This window comes from Leptodactylus fuscus, unplaced genomic scaffold, assembly GCF_031893055.1.
Source record: "Leptodactylus fuscus isolate aLepFus1 unplaced genomic scaffold, aLepFus1.hap2 HAP2_SCAFFOLD_96, whole genome shotgun sequence".
Taxonomy (NCBI): Eukaryota; Metazoa; Chordata; class Amphibia; order Anura; family Leptodactylidae; genus Leptodactylus; species Leptodactylus fuscus.
This window is the reverse complement of record NW_027441012.1, coordinates 235,887-255,000: the sequence shown is the minus strand read 5'-3', so window position 1 is coordinate 255,000 and position 19,114 is coordinate 235,887. Positions and strand designations below refer to the sequence as shown.

General features: G+C 42.8%; 1 protein-coding gene across 1 annotated transcript; it reads right to left on the bottom strand.

Moving 5' to 3' along the window:
• Positions 1-5,215: 5,215 nt before the first annotated feature.
• Positions 5,216-6,010, bottom strand: LOC142189024 (olfactory receptor 51E1-like). Its single transcript, XM_075262103.1, has one exon. The coding sequence runs from the start codon at positions 6,008-6,010 to the stop codon at positions 5,216-5,218; it is 795 nt and encodes a 264-aa protein (XP_075118204.1).
• Positions 6,011-19,114: the final 13,104 nt, after the last annotated feature.

The window sequence follows — 19,114 nt, the reverse complement described above, 5'->3', positions numbered from 1 at the left end:
AATTTCCGTCGAACTAGCTATGGGCTCCTTTAAATATAGATTTGTCCCAAAGACTTACTTGCATAGCGAAATACCTGTGGAGTTCCCAGATGTATGGATACAGGACGGCCTACTCGTAGAGAAGTGGAGCTTCAGAGGAAAACACTCCCTGAGGAACATCTTGGAGGCAGAGGAAAAGGCATCTCTGCTTGGAGATTCCGAAGAAAGTATTCTCTGAGAAGAAGCTTGGGTACAGAGGAAAAGACGTCTCTGTTACAATTTCCCAGAGACTTAGCTGCCATTTTTACAGCTTCCCATGTGCTCAGCTCAACACCGAAGACAAAAGACCAAAAAGCTCCCAACCCCCTCTCTAGAGTGGGCGGTCACTTAGCTCCGCCTCCAGGCCAGCCAAGCTCCCTTGAGTGGTCCTGGAGGTCACCTAATTATAATGGACACTCCCTTTACAGTGCCAGCTCAAATTACAATGACAAAATATAGGCAGGTGTAGTTCACAAAAACATCCACAAGATGGCGCATGCTCTGGTGAAATATAGAAGGAATGACGGGGGAGGAATCTTTTTACCTTATGTGCAAATGTCCATATCATCTCGGTCTGCAAGGACGATTAGAGGGAATTGGACTAGCAGTACCGGGACATTACATGTGCGGAGGACAATCTGAGTGCGGTGTGCACACGGGGGGCTCTGAGGAGAGAAGACTTACTAGAAAACTACTTACAAATTCCAAAAGTATCTTTGAAGAAAAACTTTTCTCGGTGCCATTCCTCAGCAACTCTCGATAAATCAAATACAAATCTATTGATAATCTCACTGCAATCTCTTCCTAGTCTATTGATAATCTCACACACCCGGAGAGAACAGAATACAGGAGATCCGTCACCAGCTTGTGACAAGAAACAGAAATCAGACTTGTACTCAAAAGAAACCGCAGACCCGCCGGTTCTAATATGGAGATATAGGTAGAAGAGTCGCTCAGCAGGTGACAGAGGGGGCTCGTTGTACTCTCTGTCCCACAAAAAGGCGAACTTGTGGGCGTACCGGCACCCCCTCGCCAAAAACTCTGCTGGTGCAAGGCTCAACTCACCTCAGAGGCCTAACACTCTGCTCCTACAAGGCTCAACTCACCCCAAGGGCCTGAAGCTAAGCTTGGGAGGGCTCACCCCAAGTGCCTGAAAAGTACATTGTCTGGCTCAGCATAAGGGCCTGGAACTTCATTTGTACGGGCTCATGTTAAGGGCCATAACAGTGAATTTTGGAAGGTCTCCCCACATCACACACACACATATACATATATATATACACATCATACACATCCACAATGACAGGTCAGGGGGGGACTGAAGGATTTCCCATTGTCTATTCCATCTGTGGTTGTCATGGTGAACGTGATATAAAGGGGGGCTCGGTAATGTTTGTGGAGCTTACATTGGGGTTTGTGTCCCTCCATTTGGGGAGTAAAGAAGGTTTCCCGGTATTTCCCCCCACTGTGATAGAGGTTGTAGTGAGTGTGTATAGTGTGTAGTTGTTAGGCTGTGATAGTGGGGTAATAGAGGGGCTTTGGTGTGTTAGATGCCCCCAGACATGCGCCCCCTGCTGTCCCAGTTACATTGCAGAGGTGTTGCATCATTTCCTGGGGTGTCATAGTGGACTTGGTGACTCTCCTGAGGTGAATGGTGGGATCCCCTGAAGCATTTTCTCCCATAGACTATAATGGGGTTCCAGATTCCTTCCAATACTACAATATTGAGATGCTATTCGGAACAAATATCGAACATTTCACTACTCACTCATCTCTAGTGTTTACAGTAGAAGGAGCCCATATTAGGAAGAGTCACCGGGGCTGCAGAGTGACTGGGGCTGTATCATGGCATTCGGTGCACAGGGGGGAGCTTGTGTCTTGAGTCAAATTCATAAGGAAAGTGATGGGGAGACGACAATGAAGAGGCAAAAAGCTGATGAGCTCACCGAGAACCAAGTAGACCCCAGCCAAGGAGGCAGAGCCATAGTGGAGGGGCCACAGATCTTACAAGACCAACAGATGAGAGCGCCTGCCGGTGGTCGGGGCAGGAGTAACCTGGGTCTCGCTATGAGCCCCTTGTGAGGATTCAGCAGGATTGTTAGGCCACAGCTATTAAACCATGAACAAGGGAGAGCCTCTAATGTCAGACCCAAGGAACTTACCACAGAATTTGATCCAGAATCCGCCTGAACTCCTCTTCCCAGGGAGGCAGTAGATGATTTATTCCGGGGTCCTGCTCGATCTTCAGATGGATTCCACCTGAGATCTCACAGTGAAATGAATAGGAGGCGGAAATGCGGAATTTGGCCCTAACAAAAATATAAATACAGCGGCACTTCTCTAAATTCTTCAGCAAATTCAGGGGCCACACGGTGGCTCAGTGGTTAGTACTGCAGCTTTGCAGCGCTGGGTCCTGGTGTTCAAATCCCGCCAAGGGCAAAAAAACATCTGGAGTAGTTTGTATGTTCTCCCTGTGTTTGCATGGATTTCCATCCCATATTCCAAAAAAGACATACTGATAGGGAAAAAATGTACATTGTGAGCTCTATGTGGGGGGAGGGGCTCACAATCTACATTTAAAATAAATAAATTCTTTGTCAAATTCAGCGTTAAAATCCTCATCAGCTTGTTTCTGCAATTCAGTGTCAAATTCATGTGAACTCGCCCTAAGATGGTTGTCTTATGGTGTCAGTGACTAAGAATGAAGTCTGAACAGGGATCAGAAGACAGAATGGAATGAGCCACGCTTATTTAGAACTTTCCAAAAATGTTGAGGTCCAGCTGAACCTTAATTTTTTGACGTTCACCACCCACAAAATGACTAAGTTACAAAGCAAAGGCCCAGGGGAGGTCATAGTCATAGTGACCTGTTGTGGGCTTCACCGCGATGTCCACTGTGGGCCTCATCCTCTTTGGTCTTCTTCTGGCCTCCAGAATGACGTAAGAGACCTCAGGGCACCCCTAATCCTGTGAGAGGGAGGCTTCCTCCCCACAGGACACCGACATATATGGGGTATTACAGAGAAATGACTATTATAAGTCCCCGGGGTCTGTTACTACTCCACCATCACTACAATACAGAGACAACGGATTATGTATGGAGACCACACATGTAGACCGTAACGTACAGTATAGAAAGCTGTAGAGAAACCTTTACCTTCTCTCCTCTAAGGCTCTATAGACTCCTGTTAGTGCTGAGATCTGTATCTGCCGATGGTCTGTGGAAGGGTCAGCGCCTTGTCTACATATCTATAAAAGATGTGCTATCACATGGACTGGCTCTCCTCGCCCGTGCAAGGTGACTGGACTAGAAAGGGAACATGTTTTATTATCTGTAGAATTAGGGAATTATCCCTTAGAGAAGAAGGATATAGAACCTATAGGACCTGGAACAGACACATGGAAGAAGGATATAGGATCTATAGCACCTGTAAGAGACTCATGGAAGAAGGATATGGGACCTACAGGATCTAGAGCAGCACATGGAAGGAGAATACAGAACCTATAGGACCTGGAACAGGCACATGGAAGGAGGATACAGGACCTAGAGGACCTGGAACAGGCACATGGAAGAAGGATACAGGAACCTACAGGATCTAGAGCAGCACATGGAAGGAGAATACAGAACCTATAGGACCTGGAACAGATGGAAGAAGGATATGGGACCTACAGGATCTAGAAGCAGCACATGGAAGGAGATACAAAACCTATAGGACCTGGAACAGACACATGGAAGGAGGATATGGGACCTACAGAATCTAGAAGCAGCACATGGAAGGAGAATACAGAACCTATAAGACTTAGGACTTGGAACAGACACATGGAAGAAGGATATGGAACCTACAGGATCTAGAAGCAGCACATAGATGGAGAATACAGAACCTATAGGACCTGGAACAGACAGATGGAAGAAGGATACAGGCTAACAGGATCTAGAAGCAGCACATGGAAGGAAATACAGAACCTATAGGACCTGGAACAGGCACATGGAAGAAGGATATGGGACCTATATGATCTAGAAGCAGTACTTGGAAGAAGATACAGAACCTATAGGACCTGGAACAGGCACATGGAAGAAGGATACAGGAACCTACAGGATATAGAAGCAGCACATAGAAGGAGGCTACAGAACCTATAGGACCTGGAACAGGCATGTGGAAGGAGAATACATGTCCTACAAGATCTAGAAGCAGCACATGGAAGGGGAATACAGAACCTATAAGACTTGGAACAGGCACATGGAAGAAGGATATGGGACCTACAGGATCTAGAAGCAGCACATAGATGGAGAATACAGAACCTATAGGACTTGGAACAGGCACATGGAAGAAGGATACAGAACCTATAGGACCTGGAACAGACACATGGAAGAAGGATACAGGACCTACAGATCCTTGAACAGTCACATGACTCCAGATGAATTTGGAGTTGGTGCAGTAAGACAGGGGTAATGACTTGACCTGTCTGCTGTACTAGACCTGAGAATATTCCATCAAGAAAAGACAATGATAACAAATAATCTTTATATCTTTCTACACCTGATGATAGATATATTGAGGCTTTGTATATAATACATGTCAGTATATAGACAAACACTGTAGATTCTTAGACACTTTAATGTTATTTGCTACAAGATGTTTTATAGGTAATACCAGAGACCACTCCATATATGATGGACATTATGGGATATAAGACCAGCAGAGAAACCACAACTATGAGTATAAATAACCCTGAGGCTGGTGACCCCGACAGACCATACACTGGAGACGTCTACCGCTGGTGACCCCGACAGACCATACACTGGAAACGTCTGCCGCTGGTGACCCCGACAGACCATACACTGGAAACGTCTGCCGCTGGTGACCCCGACAGACCATACACTGGAAACGTCTACCGCTGGTGACCCCGACAGACCATACACTGGAGACGTCTACCGCTGGTGACCCCGACAGACCATACACTGGAGACATCTGCCGCTGGTGACCTCGACAGACCATACACTGGAGACGTCTGCCATTCTCTTATACTATTACTTGTATTTCCTAAATCAGATACAGAGAAGATCCATTATCTGATCATTACTGGTCTACAGATGTGTCCACCATTAATGCTCTGGGTTCATAATTCATCTGATGATAACATTTCCCTCCATATAACAACCCAACCAGTGACAGTCCTGGAGCTCCTGGTCCTCAGGTTATAGTAGGACTGTTCTCCAGTAAAGTCTTCTCAGTCCCTCCTGGATTTCTTTGGTCTTTGCTCCATACACTATTGGGTTTATCATGGGCAGCAGGAAAAGGCTGAGGACCTCAACAATTGTCTTCACATAAAGAGGAGAATCGGGGGCGCAGATGAACAGATAGAAAGGAATACTAGAGGACATATAAAACAACAACAGCAGGATGGCGTGAGAGCTGCACGTGTTCAGGAACCTCCACCGAGCCTGAGGAGACTTCAACATGGAGACCACTCTTAGGATCTGCACGTAGGAGAAAAAGATGAGGCTGTTGTCTCCACCCTGGTAGATACAGACAAGAAACACCATGTAGATGATGACTGGCGTCAGATCTCCACAGGCAAGCTTCATAACTTCAACATAGTCACAATAAGAGTGGTAAATGATGTTCACGTTACCGTAGCACAGTCTGGCTACAAGAACTGTCAAAGGACATGTCAAGAGTAAAGAACGTGACGCAATGATGGCCACCGACTTAACCATAAAGGATCGGCTCATTATGGTGGAGTGTCGGAGTGGGTGACAAATGGCCACATAACGGTCAAAGGACATCAAAGCAAAGAGAGAAGACTGGAGACCCAACATGGTGTAGAGGACGTAGGTCTGAGTCAGACAGCCAGCAATGGTAATGGTGTTACAATCAAACCACAGAATGGTCAGGGCTTTAGGGATGACTGAGGAGGACAAACTGAGGTCTATGAGGGCCAGCAGAGAGATGAAGATATGCATTGGTTCCTGGAGCTTCTTGTCTGTCATGACGAGGACAATAATGGTACCATTACTGAAGATAACCATCAGGAACATCATCAGGAAGAGCAGAGATAGAGGAAGCTTCTTGTCTCCGACCCATGAGAGCCCAACCAGAAGGAACTCCGAAGGGATTGAGCCGACCACTTGTGATGAGTTCATGTCTCCTGGTGGAACAGGAAAGTGCATTGAACAATTATTGCTGGTGTATCGCTATTACTCTATGGTGTCAGCTCACTTCTCCACTCTGGTAGTGCAGCCTATACCATGGACAGTTCTAGGAACAGAGAAAACGTCTCCCAGATGTTTATCCAGTATATCTAAGACTATCATGTCAGAGAGTAACCCAAGGAACTATTCAGAACTGAAACTCCCATCATGTAAAAAATAGCTAAACCCATGGGATGAGCCAATGAGCCAACGTCCTAATGTCCTGCATGGTGCTCACTCTATGCCAGCGGTGATCTGACCTCCTGTCCTTCTCCCCAGTCTGATCTTCAGTTCACAATACAACATTTAGCATATAGAATGGATGTAATAAGTGGTGGCTCCTCCACCAATTCCCAATATCTTTATATTGGTGTTGAATGGACATTATCTTTATGAATGATGAGCTATGACTTATCTGTATCTGGTGGATGACCACACCGCTCAACACCACCACCAGATGTCCAATGGGGGAGATGTCTACGACAACCAGACTACTCGGGCATGTCTCCTCTGTGCAGACTCTCTGAAGATGATCCATCCACACAGAAGATCTTCTATCCCCATTCACGTGATTGATCTAGATGTCACTGTCTATGTAAAGTGGAGCTCCGCATAAAAAGCAAAAGGATTTATTCATCTTATGACAAAAACTCATCTTACAGTAAATCTTCATACGCCGTGTCCTAGATAAAATATCAGATGGCGCCGCCTAATGTTTACTCAACCCTTCAAGAAGATACTTTGTGAGTATGAATGAATGAGTGAATGAATGAATGAGCCCTTTAATTGCTTGCCTGGTCCGAGCGGATTGGTTTACTGGCTGGAGGTGACAAACACTTCTATGTAAGACGCAGCGGTGGCGAAGTGTAAGTCCGTGGCCAGTAGGAATCAAGTATCAACATCAAGTAGCCTGGTGGGTGACTCTTGGCTTGTTGGAGCGATCGGGATTGGAAAAGATCAGATCCCGATCGACGATCGAGCAAATTTCACGCTCGGGATCAAGATCGGCTGGAAAATTCTCAGAAATCGGATTTTACAATCAATTCTGAAATCTCAAGATCGAATCCCACCCACCGTGTCTGTCTCGGCTGAGCCTGATCTTATGTTTGGTTTATTATGTATAGGGTCATGTCTGGTCTGTAGGATGTACATGGTGGATTTTTTTTTCTTTGCCTATGGCATTGGACTAGTGTGTCTCTAGAAAGATATTGATGGGGTGAAGGTAAGTTGTAGGTTAGTGGAGCGGTGGATCGCGCTGCCTAGCTGGGTTGTCTAGGGAGTTTTTGGACCATCGAGTGAGGACTCTACAAGGTTTCTTTTATAGTTCTTTCTACCAAAGATACATTATCAGGTGCTATTAGGTCGGCTCCTGGTTCCCTTCCCCAGGCCTGCGTATAGGGGGCTGTGCCTGTATAGAGGGTACCCTGAAGTCCGCCTATAGCATTGAGATGAGTCCCACCTTACTGAGCCATTTGGAGATCAAGACCAAGAGTCATTAAATGTTCCCATGTGTAGATATATAACAATCATATCATATACAACGCTAACACCTGACCTTGCGGTGACTTACCTGGTGTAGTAGAGCGCCGGTATGTCTCCGCTCCTCGCTGCTCGCTCCTCCAGTATATATCACCCGCCATATATCCCTGTGCTCCGCAGACTCAGGTGATCTCAGTAATTAGACCTCACTAATGAGGAAACCTGCCGGGAATGATTGTTTATAGAACCAGAGTCCCCTGTCCGGAGGGGCCGAGGCAGCGCTCACCTGGTGGACATGAGGCAACCGTAGGGAAGGTGAAATAGATCAGGGCCGTGATGTTATCTCTTCCAGGGAGCGGTCACGTAATAAAGAGATATAAACCTGGACCCCGGATATCAGATGATAGGTTATTCTCCTCTCGATCCTGAGTCTTCTTCTCTTCAGTTCACACTGGGAGCTTTTATTGCAGGGACGGATCATTTCAGGCCCCCGAAGCTTTTATTTGGGGTTCATTATTCTTTTTATGACTCCATACACATGCATACTTGGCCTGGCCGTTGTATCATTGGACTTCAGGATACGCTGCCAGGTGTTCACATGTGATTGTGTGACTTATATTCTGCAGTATTTAGCAGGTTCCCCTCTGCGGCCTCCATATCTGGAGCGTTCATTCCTCTCTGAGCTGGTGATGGCGTCTCACTGCCATAGACTGCACACAGTAAGTAGAGGATAATCTGCTCTATAACGACCTCTCTGTCACTCACAAACAGCCCAGGGACATACAGGACATATAGAGAGAAGTCCTGACATGTACTGATATGAGCAAAGTGCTTGGATTGTGATAGAAAGACTCTACAGCTCCAGCATCAGACTGAGCCCCTCGTTCATCTTCTTCCTCCCTCCCCATAGATTTCTATAGAAATGCGTCGGGTCACCTCCAGTCCATCTTCAAATGCATAAAACAGTAATTAGAGATGAGTGAACCTCTCAAGATTCGTTTCGGGTTTGGTGGCTCGGGTCCCCGATTTGTTTCAGGTCGAACAAGTTTGGTATAAGCCACATCTTAAAATTGTTTAAGACAACGGTTGAGCGATGGGGAAAGATCCTGATCAGCAATCGAGCAAATTTCACAATCAGGATCGGGAGCGGCTGGAAAATGATCAAAAATCGGATTTTGAAATCTCAACATCGGCTCAACCCAATTGTAAATGATAATATTCAACTAGGGCTGAGCGAATGGGATCAGGAAAGATCGGATCCCGATCGGCGATCGAGCAAATTTCATGATCGGGATCGGCTGGAAAATGATTGGAAATCGCATTTTAAAATCGATCCTGAAATCTCAAGATCGGCTCAACCCTATTTAAAGGGGTTGTCCCATCACAAGGATCCTATCTATACTGCTTGTTAAAGGGGTTGTCCCATCACAAGGATCCTATCTATACTGCTTGTTAAAGGGGTTGTCCCATCACAAGGATCCTATCTATACTGATTGTTAAAGGGGTTGTCCCATCACAAGGATCTTATCTATACTGCTTGTTAAAGGGGTTGTCCCATCACAAGGATCCTATCTATACTGCTTGTTAAAGGGGTTGTCCCATCACAAGGATCCTATCTATACTGCTTGTTAAAGGGGTTGTCCCATCACAAGGATCCTATCTATACTGCTTGTTAAAGGGGTTGTCCCATCACAAGGATCTTATCTATACTGCTTGTTAAAGGGGTTGTCCCATCACAAGGATCCTATCTATACTGCTTGTTAAAGGGGTTGTCCCATCACAAGGATCCTATCTATACTGCTTGTTAAAGGGGTTGTCCCATCACAAGGCTCCTCTCTATACTGCTTGTTAAAGGGGTTGTCCCATCACAAGGCTCCTATCTATACTGCTTGTTAAAGGGGTTGTCCCATCACAAGGATCCTATCTATACTGCTTGTTAAAGGGGTTGTCCCATCACAAGGCTCCTATCTATACTGCTTGTTAAAGGGGTTGTCCCATCACAAGGATCCTATCTATACTGCTTGTTAAAGGGGTTGTCCCATCACAAGGCTCCTATCTATACTGCTTGTTAAAGGGGTTGTCCCATCACAAGGATCCTATCTATACTGCTTGTTAAAGGGGTTGTCCCATCACAAGGATCCTATCTATACTGCTTGTTAAAGGGGTTGTCCCATCACAAGGCTCCTATCTATACTGCTTGTTAAAGGGGTTGTCCCATCACAAGGATCCTATCTATACTGCTTGTTAATGTGGATGTAAGACTTTTCCTAAATACATTGCTTCAGCAGAACTGCTTTGTTTGTCCACTATCTAACTTTATTCAATTCTTTGTGGCCACAGCCCTGACCTAGCTGCTCCTGAGTCAAGTGATGTATCTGCTGCTGTCAGGTGGGAGGGAGGAGGGGCTAAGTGCAGGGGAGGAGCCTGTGTATCTAGCTATTCCTGTGTCTGCACCACGTGACCTAGCTTCCTGCTCTCAGATAGAGGAGAGGAGCTGCTTTCATTTCTTCTGTTCTCCCAGTTATCAGGCTAGCTAACTCAATTGTGTTCATTATGGCAGAGACAGGCAGTCTCTGTATGTAACACAGAATGGAGTTGCTCCTGCCTGTACTTCATAGCCCAATATGGGTGGGCGGAGTTACACATTAATTTGGGGGCGGAGATAAACGGCAGGTTGCATGTGAAACCCCGCCCACCAAATGATGCAAGAAACCAGGAAGAAAGAAGATTTTACAGCAGTGAAGACTGATGAGTATGCGAGGTGGGAATACCCCTTTAAGATGTCTTTTCTAGATCTCTAAGAAAAACTCAGTAAAGATTATGTGAAAGGGGAAAGTGACCCCAGACTACAAGAGGTGGAGGCTCAGGAGAGGTGTGAAATAAAACCTCATTCATGCTCACCTTCTGTTAGGTCTTTGGGGCTTTCTCATGGCGTCCAACACTTTTCTGTGATGTCATCAGCCTGAGGCCTGGGATTGGGCCACTACTGGTCACATGGGCACATGTAGTACCAGGACATCTTGAAGATCACCGGACACCAGCTCTGGTCACATGTATGGAGGAGGAAGAAACAGATCCTTGGATCCCGTGAGATGGCCTGAAAGAGGTTTGGGATTTATTTACACCTGTTGGGGCCTCCACCTAATATACTTTGTCGTCTGAGTAATAAAAAAAGAAATACAAATTTGGTATTGTCACAAGAACCCATGTATACGGTTGAGCCGATCTTGAGATTTCAGGATCGATTTTAAAAACCGATTTCCAATTATTTCCAGCTGATCTCGATCTCGATTGCTCAACCCTAATTGGATATTATATATATAGTGGGGTTGAGCTGATCTTGAGATTTCAAAATCCAATTTTCTATCATTTTCCAGCCGATCCTGATCGCTCAACCCTGCCTGTGTATTAAAACTGGAACATTATTTCACTTTCCTGGGGAATGTCGTAAAAAAAAAAAGCCCCAGAAAGTGGAGACAAATTCATCAAAAAGTCACGTGTGCCCCAAAATAGTGCCCACAAAAAGCAAACAAGCACAAAACAAGAGTCCACAGCTCAATGCATCTTATTTCATTGTACTCAGTTGCGGTTCTGTGTGCCCGAAAAAAACTTCCTCCGGTTAAGGTCACGATACAGAATCACAATAAAAAACTTTTTCAGCACAACAGAACCGATGTCTTATTTCCTTATTTTCTTTAAAAAATAACTTTTATTTTCAAATATTAAAACATCCAGAATGCCTTTGGTATAGCACCAGACACAAAACAAAAATAAGTGGTAAACACAGACACAGAAAAAAACTTACGGCATATGCGTGTACGGCATTGGGAGCTAGCCTACGCGTTTCGGGACGCCTGTCCCTTACTCATGGCGATATGAGAATGCTCCTGGACCCCAGATACTTATAGCCGTCATTACAGATGGTAACAATTAACACATTATGCAAATTTAAAAACAGAAAAAAAATGTAAAACAAAAAACTCCAAAATGCAGTTTCGCACATAGATGTCTAATCACAATATATAGAGCCAACAGGACGTTTTTTGTTCATATATAAAGAAAAATCATCATAAGTTCAGTAAAACAGACACCGAGGTACAAACCAAACCTGGTTAGATCCTCCCCCTGGTGTGTGACCTGTCATTGAGCAGAAGAAAGTGCGTCCAATTCCTGCAAGAGATTCAGAATATGGAACGTACTCACCATAGATGTCTAGGGAGGAAAAGAAAGAAATCCAATCGACACATATACAAAGTCCAAAGTGAAGCCAAAAGGGAATTCCTTAGACATTACGCCTGTTTGCCATAGAAACATGAAGATCACATGGTCTCGAGAGGTCCATGTGATTACAGCACATGGTCTCAGAAAAAGAGTTGTTTCCTATGCTCTCCATGCAGACCCAAACGTCATGTGACCATGGTTTGTGCAGTCATATGACTGGAAAGAGGGCGCAACATAATTTGCAAAACCGAAGTTGTTTCCTGCACTCACCATGGAGACCCAGATGTCACATGATTATAATTTATACAGTCATGTGACCACAAGGGGATACAACATAGTTTGCAGAGTGTTCACAGATTTATATATATATAGAGGCCAATTATAAGGAAAATGTTATATAAACACTCTGAAGGGCCCAGAATCAGTATAGTCATGAAAAATACATATAACCATAATATACCCATAAAAAATACAAATATGATAAAAATAAATAAAAGCTCATAAGCTTATTACAATTAAACATATCTATGAAAATATTCAAACAAGGATTTTTAAGATGACACAAGCACTCTTATGATATAACAGGAATCCCATCCTATGTTCTAATAAAAATAAGTGAGGTCCGTCTTGAAGTTGAGACCCCCTGGAAACTGAGTACCCAACTCGAAAATCCAGAAGGCCTCTCGCTTCAATAATTTCCTCCTCCAATCACCATCCCTCGCAGGTTTATCTACGTGCTCAATGCCACAAAAGCGAAAAAAAGAGGTGTCGCCATTATGGTGCATAACAAAATGCTTTGAAGCACCAGAGATGTTACTAGTTAGGGTTTTATTACAATCGGAAAGATGTTCTGAAATCCGTATTTTCAATGGTCGGATCGTGCAACCCACGTAGAAGAGATTGCATTGATTGCACCAAATTAGATAGACTACATGACTAATTTTGCAATTTAAGAATTGTTTCATATGGTATATCCTATTAGTATGTGTATTCTCAAAGACGGAGGTTTTCACCCCGAAATTGCACGCCTGACATCGGGGTGCTCCACATCTAAAAAAGCCCTGGACATTGAGCCAAGTAGTCTTTCTGTTTTTTCGAGGGTCAAGGTATAGACTGGGAGATAGTATACTGCCTAGGGATTTCCCTTTTCGGGAAATGAATCTACATCCCTTTCTCAGAATTTCGGCTGTCAGGTCATCCTGTTCTAGTATAGGTAAGTATTTTCTGACAATGTTGGTGACTTTATTAAAATTTCTACTATAACTGGTGCAAAAATAAACACCTTCTGTGTTGTGTTTAGTCCTATCTCTATGACTTTGGTTTGTTAAAAGGGAATGTCTAGGTCTCCTGCCTACAATGGAAGAGGCCCTCTTAAGTTGCCAAAGAGGATATCTTCTATGTTTAAGTCTGGTATGTATATCATGCTCCTGTACACAAAAATCTCCATGGGAAGAACAAGCTCGTTTAGCTCTAATAAGCTCACCTACGGGGATGGACTGAATGGTATGGCGGGGATGGCAGCTTGCTGCATGTAAGATTGGATTGCCTGATCATTTCTTCCGCTATAAATGGGAAGAAACACTGCCATCCTCGCCATTTCCCGTTAAAGAAATGTCCAAAAAGTTTACCGAATTAGGCCACACCTCATATGTGAATTTTAAGTTCATACTGTTGTTGTTAAAATAATCCAGAAGTGCCGGCACGGCCGCTACCTCCCCCGACCAGACCATTAACAGGTCATCTATGTAGCGGCCGTACCAACACAGATGTTCACTATACGGATTATCTCTGGTATAAACAAATTTCCTTTCCCACCACGCCATATAAATATTGGCGAGGGTGGGAGAGAAACGGGACCCCATAGGGGCCCCGCAGACCTGTAAATAGAACTTCCCATCAAAGGAAAAAAAAATATGTTTTAAAAGGTAATCTGTTACAGAAATGATATATTCACATAGTATTTCCGTGAAAGTGGAGTATTGATGCAAAAAATCGGAGAGAGCTTGTAAAGCCAAATCATGGGGGAATTGAAGAATAGAGGCTACTGACATCACTCGAAATCCAGATATAATTGGATTTCCACTGGAATTTGTCAAAAATCTGTAATACTTGTTTCGTGTCTTTCAAAAAGCCTGGTAATTTAGCCACTAAAGGCTGTAATAGCATATCAAGCCACTCACTGATTTTTTCGTTTAAAGATGAAATTCCGGCTATAATAGGGCGAAGCGGCAGAGGGGTGATGTTTTTGTGGACTTTGGGGAGTCCGTGAAATATAGGGATGACCGGATGGTCCACCAGTAGATGTTTTTTCTGGGTATCACGGATGATCCCCAAGTCCACTCCCTCCGACACTAAATTTGCCAAGATACCCGAAAAGGCGGATGTAGGGTCAGTCTCCAAGACTCTATATGTAGAAGAGTCCTGGAGAATAGACATGACACCATCATAATAGTCAGTTTTATTCATGACCACAACTAATCCGCCCTTATCGGCCATCTTGATAGTTAAAGAATCGTTTTTTGTAAAATTTCCAAGGCTATTTTTTCACCCCTAGTAAGATTATTAGTGACACTTGAACCAGTAGTAGATTCAGCTAGCAGTCTGAGATCCCTTTCCACTGCATGTTGAAAAGTGTCAAAATATGAAGATCTAGATGAAACCGGATAATAGAAAGGATTGGACATTTTAATTTCCGTAGTGTGAGTATCCCTACTGACTACTTCCGAGCTAAGACTTTCTAGATCCAATACACACATTTGTTCCTGAAATGAGAAATGATCGCAACCACTACCCGACGTAATATTAAAACTCTCATCGTGTATGTTGACATCTCTATCGTCATCAGACTCAAAGAAATGTCGTTTGATTGTGAGTGAACGAATGAACCTATTGATGTCAAGGATGGTTTCAAAAAGATTAAAATTTTGCTGGGGTACAAAATTCAGACCTTTACTTAATAATGATAACATATCTTTGGTTAGTGTCATAGAGGATAAATTTAACACACTGTAATTTTCCGTATCAATGGGAAGTTTGTCAGTCATTGATGATCTCATTGGTATTACTGCTGTTTCCGACGTGTCCAATATCTCGAACCCCTTTGGGTGTCTGGATCGATGCTTGAGTCCCGCTCTGCGTTTTTTGAGCCCATGGGCTTTTTTTGCTTGGAGGAATAGCGGAATCCTTTGATGTATGAGAGACACTACTTTCATCCAAAAATTCTGATTCAGAGGAGCTGAAGGAGACCTTGCGTGGAGTTGAATTGCCCTGTTGGTATGGGCGTTTTCTGCCTTTTTTAAGTATGGACTTAGGTGTGTGTCCACCTCTGACATTTTTCCATGTATATATTTCCCCTAGTTCATAATCACGTTTATCACGTGAAAATTTATTTTTCTTGATTTTAATGATATTATCCTCAAGGTCCCGGATTTTCGTTTCAATTTTGGGAAAATGCTCTAAATAAACAGTGGTTTTTTCATACTTCTTTAAATCGGCTTTCATTTTGGCAAGGTCCATTTCACATGATTTCAATTTCACCTCCTCCTCCTGGATAATTAGATTCATTAAATCCAGAGAACATTGTGTAAGAATGTTTTCCCATTTCATTTTAAACTCCTCACTAAAAATAGTAGTGGAAAATTTATTGATTCTTAAGCCTCTCGGGATCATCGCTTTATCATAGTAGGATTTCAAGGAGTTATGATCCCACCAAGTTTTGGTTTCAACTGTCCAAGTTTTAGAAAATTTGTGCAATAAATCTTTACATTCTTTGTCAACATCATCAGAAGCATCAGCTCCACCATAGACTTCAGCAAGTTTTTTTGTACCTGATGCTATCATTAGATGATATGTCCATATTGAAAAGAAAAAAAGCTTTATATGTGTCGTATAAAAAAAAAAAAATATATATATATATATATCCTATTAATATTATAAATGTGAAAGTTTGTGAGTTTGGATGTTTGTGGGTTTGTGTATTTGGATGTTTGTTCCTCAATCACGCAAAACCCGCTCGACCGATTTGGCTGAAATTTTCCACAAACATAGTCCCTACACTCGATTGCGCAATAGGCTACTTTTCGTCACAATAGCGCACATACGTTTGTGCCAGGACCCCCCACAAAACCCAAACTCACACCACCATCTCTGCAATCTCACACACTTTGGACCATAGCAAGCCACAAAATTCCTATTGCCCTCTGCAGCCTCGCCCCTAACCCCACACAATCACATATACATAGACTTTACCACTTTGCCCCTCACCTTAACGATACTCCAGGAGGCGCTCTATAACGCTCCGGAGCAGCCATGTTTGCCGACCCCCACCGCTCTGACAATCCGCGACACCGCCCACCCATGTCAATACCCCTAGGCGGTCTAATAAATGCAAAAAAAAAAAGTTTTAAAAAAGTAAAAAAAATATAAAAAAAATAAATAAAAAGGATTAAAAATTCAAATCACCCCCCTTTCCCTAGAACACATATAAAAGTAGTTAAAAACTGTGAAACACATACATGTTAGGTATCCCTGTGTCCGAAATCGCCCGCTCTACAAAGTTATACAAATATTTTTCCTGTTCGGGTAAACGCCGTAGTGGGAAAAATGGTCAAAAGTGCCAAACCGCCGTTTTTTCACTCTTTTGATTTTCATAAAAATTTGAATAAAAAGTGATCAAAGCAATAACATTTCCCGAAAATGGTAGAACTACAAAGTACACCCGGCCCCGCAAAAAAAGACGCCCTATACATCCCCGTACACGCATGTATAAAAAAGTTACGGCTGTCGGAATATGGCGACTTTTCAAAAAAAAAAAAAATGTTTTAACACAGTTTTGGATTTTTTTAAGGGGTCAAAATGTAAATAAAACCATATAAATTTGGTATCCCCGGAATCGTAACGAAACACAGAATACAGGGGACATGTCAATTTGGTTGCAAAGTGAATGCTGTAAAACCAAAGCCCGTAAGAAAGTCGCAGAAATGCATTTTTTCTTCAAATCCACCCCATTCTGAATTTTTTCCCTGCTTCCCAGTACATTATATAGAATAAATAATGGCGGCGTCATGAAGAAAAATCTGTCCCAGGAAAAATTAAGACCTCATATGGCTCTGGGAGCGGAGAAATAAAAAAGTTATGGGGTTTAGAAGGAGGGGAGTCAGAAATGAAAAACCAAAATCAAAAAATGCCATCGGCGGGAAAGGGTTAACTTCAAATCCTTCTGTCCCAAAGTCACTATGTACAGTATATACCAACACCGTATATATAGCGGCTCTAATACAAAGTAACTGCAACACAAAAGTCTCACGGATTCTCTGAATTACTGCAAAAACAAGATACAAAGTTACATCTCATATCCCATCCCTTATACACAGTACGAAAACCTTACCCGCGCCTGTATATACCCACTGCTACAATCACCGCAGACCAAGTCGCGGGTACCAGCTAGTATATATATATATATATATATATATATATATATATATATATATATATATATATATATATGCATATACCACTAGTTTTTATGTCTGGTGCAAAAAAGATCGTTATCTGGGTACAATATACGTATGATGATATACACAGTCCAAGATGAATAAAGAGCCCGTGCAAACACAACCGGTAAGTATACAAGCACAAAACAAGAGTCCACAGCTCAATGCATCTTATTTCATTGTACTCAGTTGCGGTTCTGTGTGCCCGAAAAAAACTTCCTCCGGTTAAGGTCACGATACAGAATCACAATAAAAAACTTTTTCAGCACAACAGAACCGATGTCTTATTTCCTTATTTTCTTTAAAAAATAACTTTTATTTTCAAATATTCCAAAATGCCTTTGGTATAGCACCAGACACAAACACTCTGCAAACTATGTTGTATCCCCTTGTGGTCACATGACTGTATAAATTATAATCATGTGACATCTGGGTCTCCATGGTGAGTGCAGGAAACAACTTCGGTTTTGCAAATTATGTTGCGCCCTCTTTCCAGTCATATGACTGCACAAACCATGGTCACATGACGTTTGGGTCTGCATGGAGAGCATAGGAAACAACTCTTTTTCTGAGGACCATGTGCTGTAATCACATGGACCTCTCGAGACCATGTGATCTTCATGTTTCTATGGCAAACAGGCGTAATGTCTAAGGAATTTTTCTTTATATATGAACAAAAAACGTCCTGTTGGCTCTATATATTGTGATTAGACATCTATGTGCGAAACTGCATTTTGGAGTTTTTTGTTTTACATTTTTTTTCTGTTTTTAAATTTGCATAATGTGTTAATTGTTACCATCTGTAATGACGGCTATAAGTATCTGGGGTCCAGGAGCATTCTCATATTGCCATGAGTAAGGGACAGGCGTCCCGAAACGCGTAGGCTAGCTCCCAATGCCGTACACGCATATGCCGTAAGTTTTTTTCTGTGTCTGTGTTTACCACTTATTTTTTGTTTTGTGTCTGGTGCTATACCAAAGGCATTCTGGATGTTTTAATATTTGAAAATAAAAGTTATTTTTTAAAGAAAATAAGGAAATAAGACATCGGTTCTATTGTGCTGAAAAAGTTTTTTATTGTGATCACAAAAAGCAAAGCTTGTCAGGCAAAACATAAGCCCTGAATCACCTCAACAACAGAAAATGTATAAATGTAATGGCCGCCACAAGATGGAGAGGCAAAACCCAAAGAACACAAAGACACCGTATAACTGAGGGGTCACCGTAACGGCACCGACCCAGAGAATAAAGGTAATGGCGAGAATCTGGGGGGAACATAATATGGTAAATAGCGTGAATGTCAGGAGAGATTTGTTTTTTGTAAATTACCCAGAAAAGTGAAATAATTTAGTTGGTAAGTAGGGCTGAGCAATCAGGATCGGAAAAGATCGGATACCGATTGGTGATCGAGCAAATTTCACAATCGCGATTGGAAAATGATCGGAAATCGGATTTTAAAATCGATCCTGAAATCTCAAGATTGGCTCAATCCTATTGGTAAGTCATAGGCACCCCAAAGTGGGGCAATAACAAAACGTATCTCATCCCACAAAAAAACAAGTTCTCATGTGGCTACATAGCCAAATAATATATCTTATACAATGCGGCAAGAAAATTCCCCAAAAAGAGTAATGTATAAGACGTGTGAGGATATATCAGGGGACACCCCAGATTTAGAGATTCCCCAGAGGTGACCCCCAAATCATAGGAG

Bases quoted from the DNA above. Each gene is read 5' to 3' on its own strand.
- LOC142189024 (XM_075262103.1), bottom strand. From the start codon at position 6,010: ATGACAGACAAGAAGCTCCAGGAACCAATGCATATCTTCATCTCTCTG.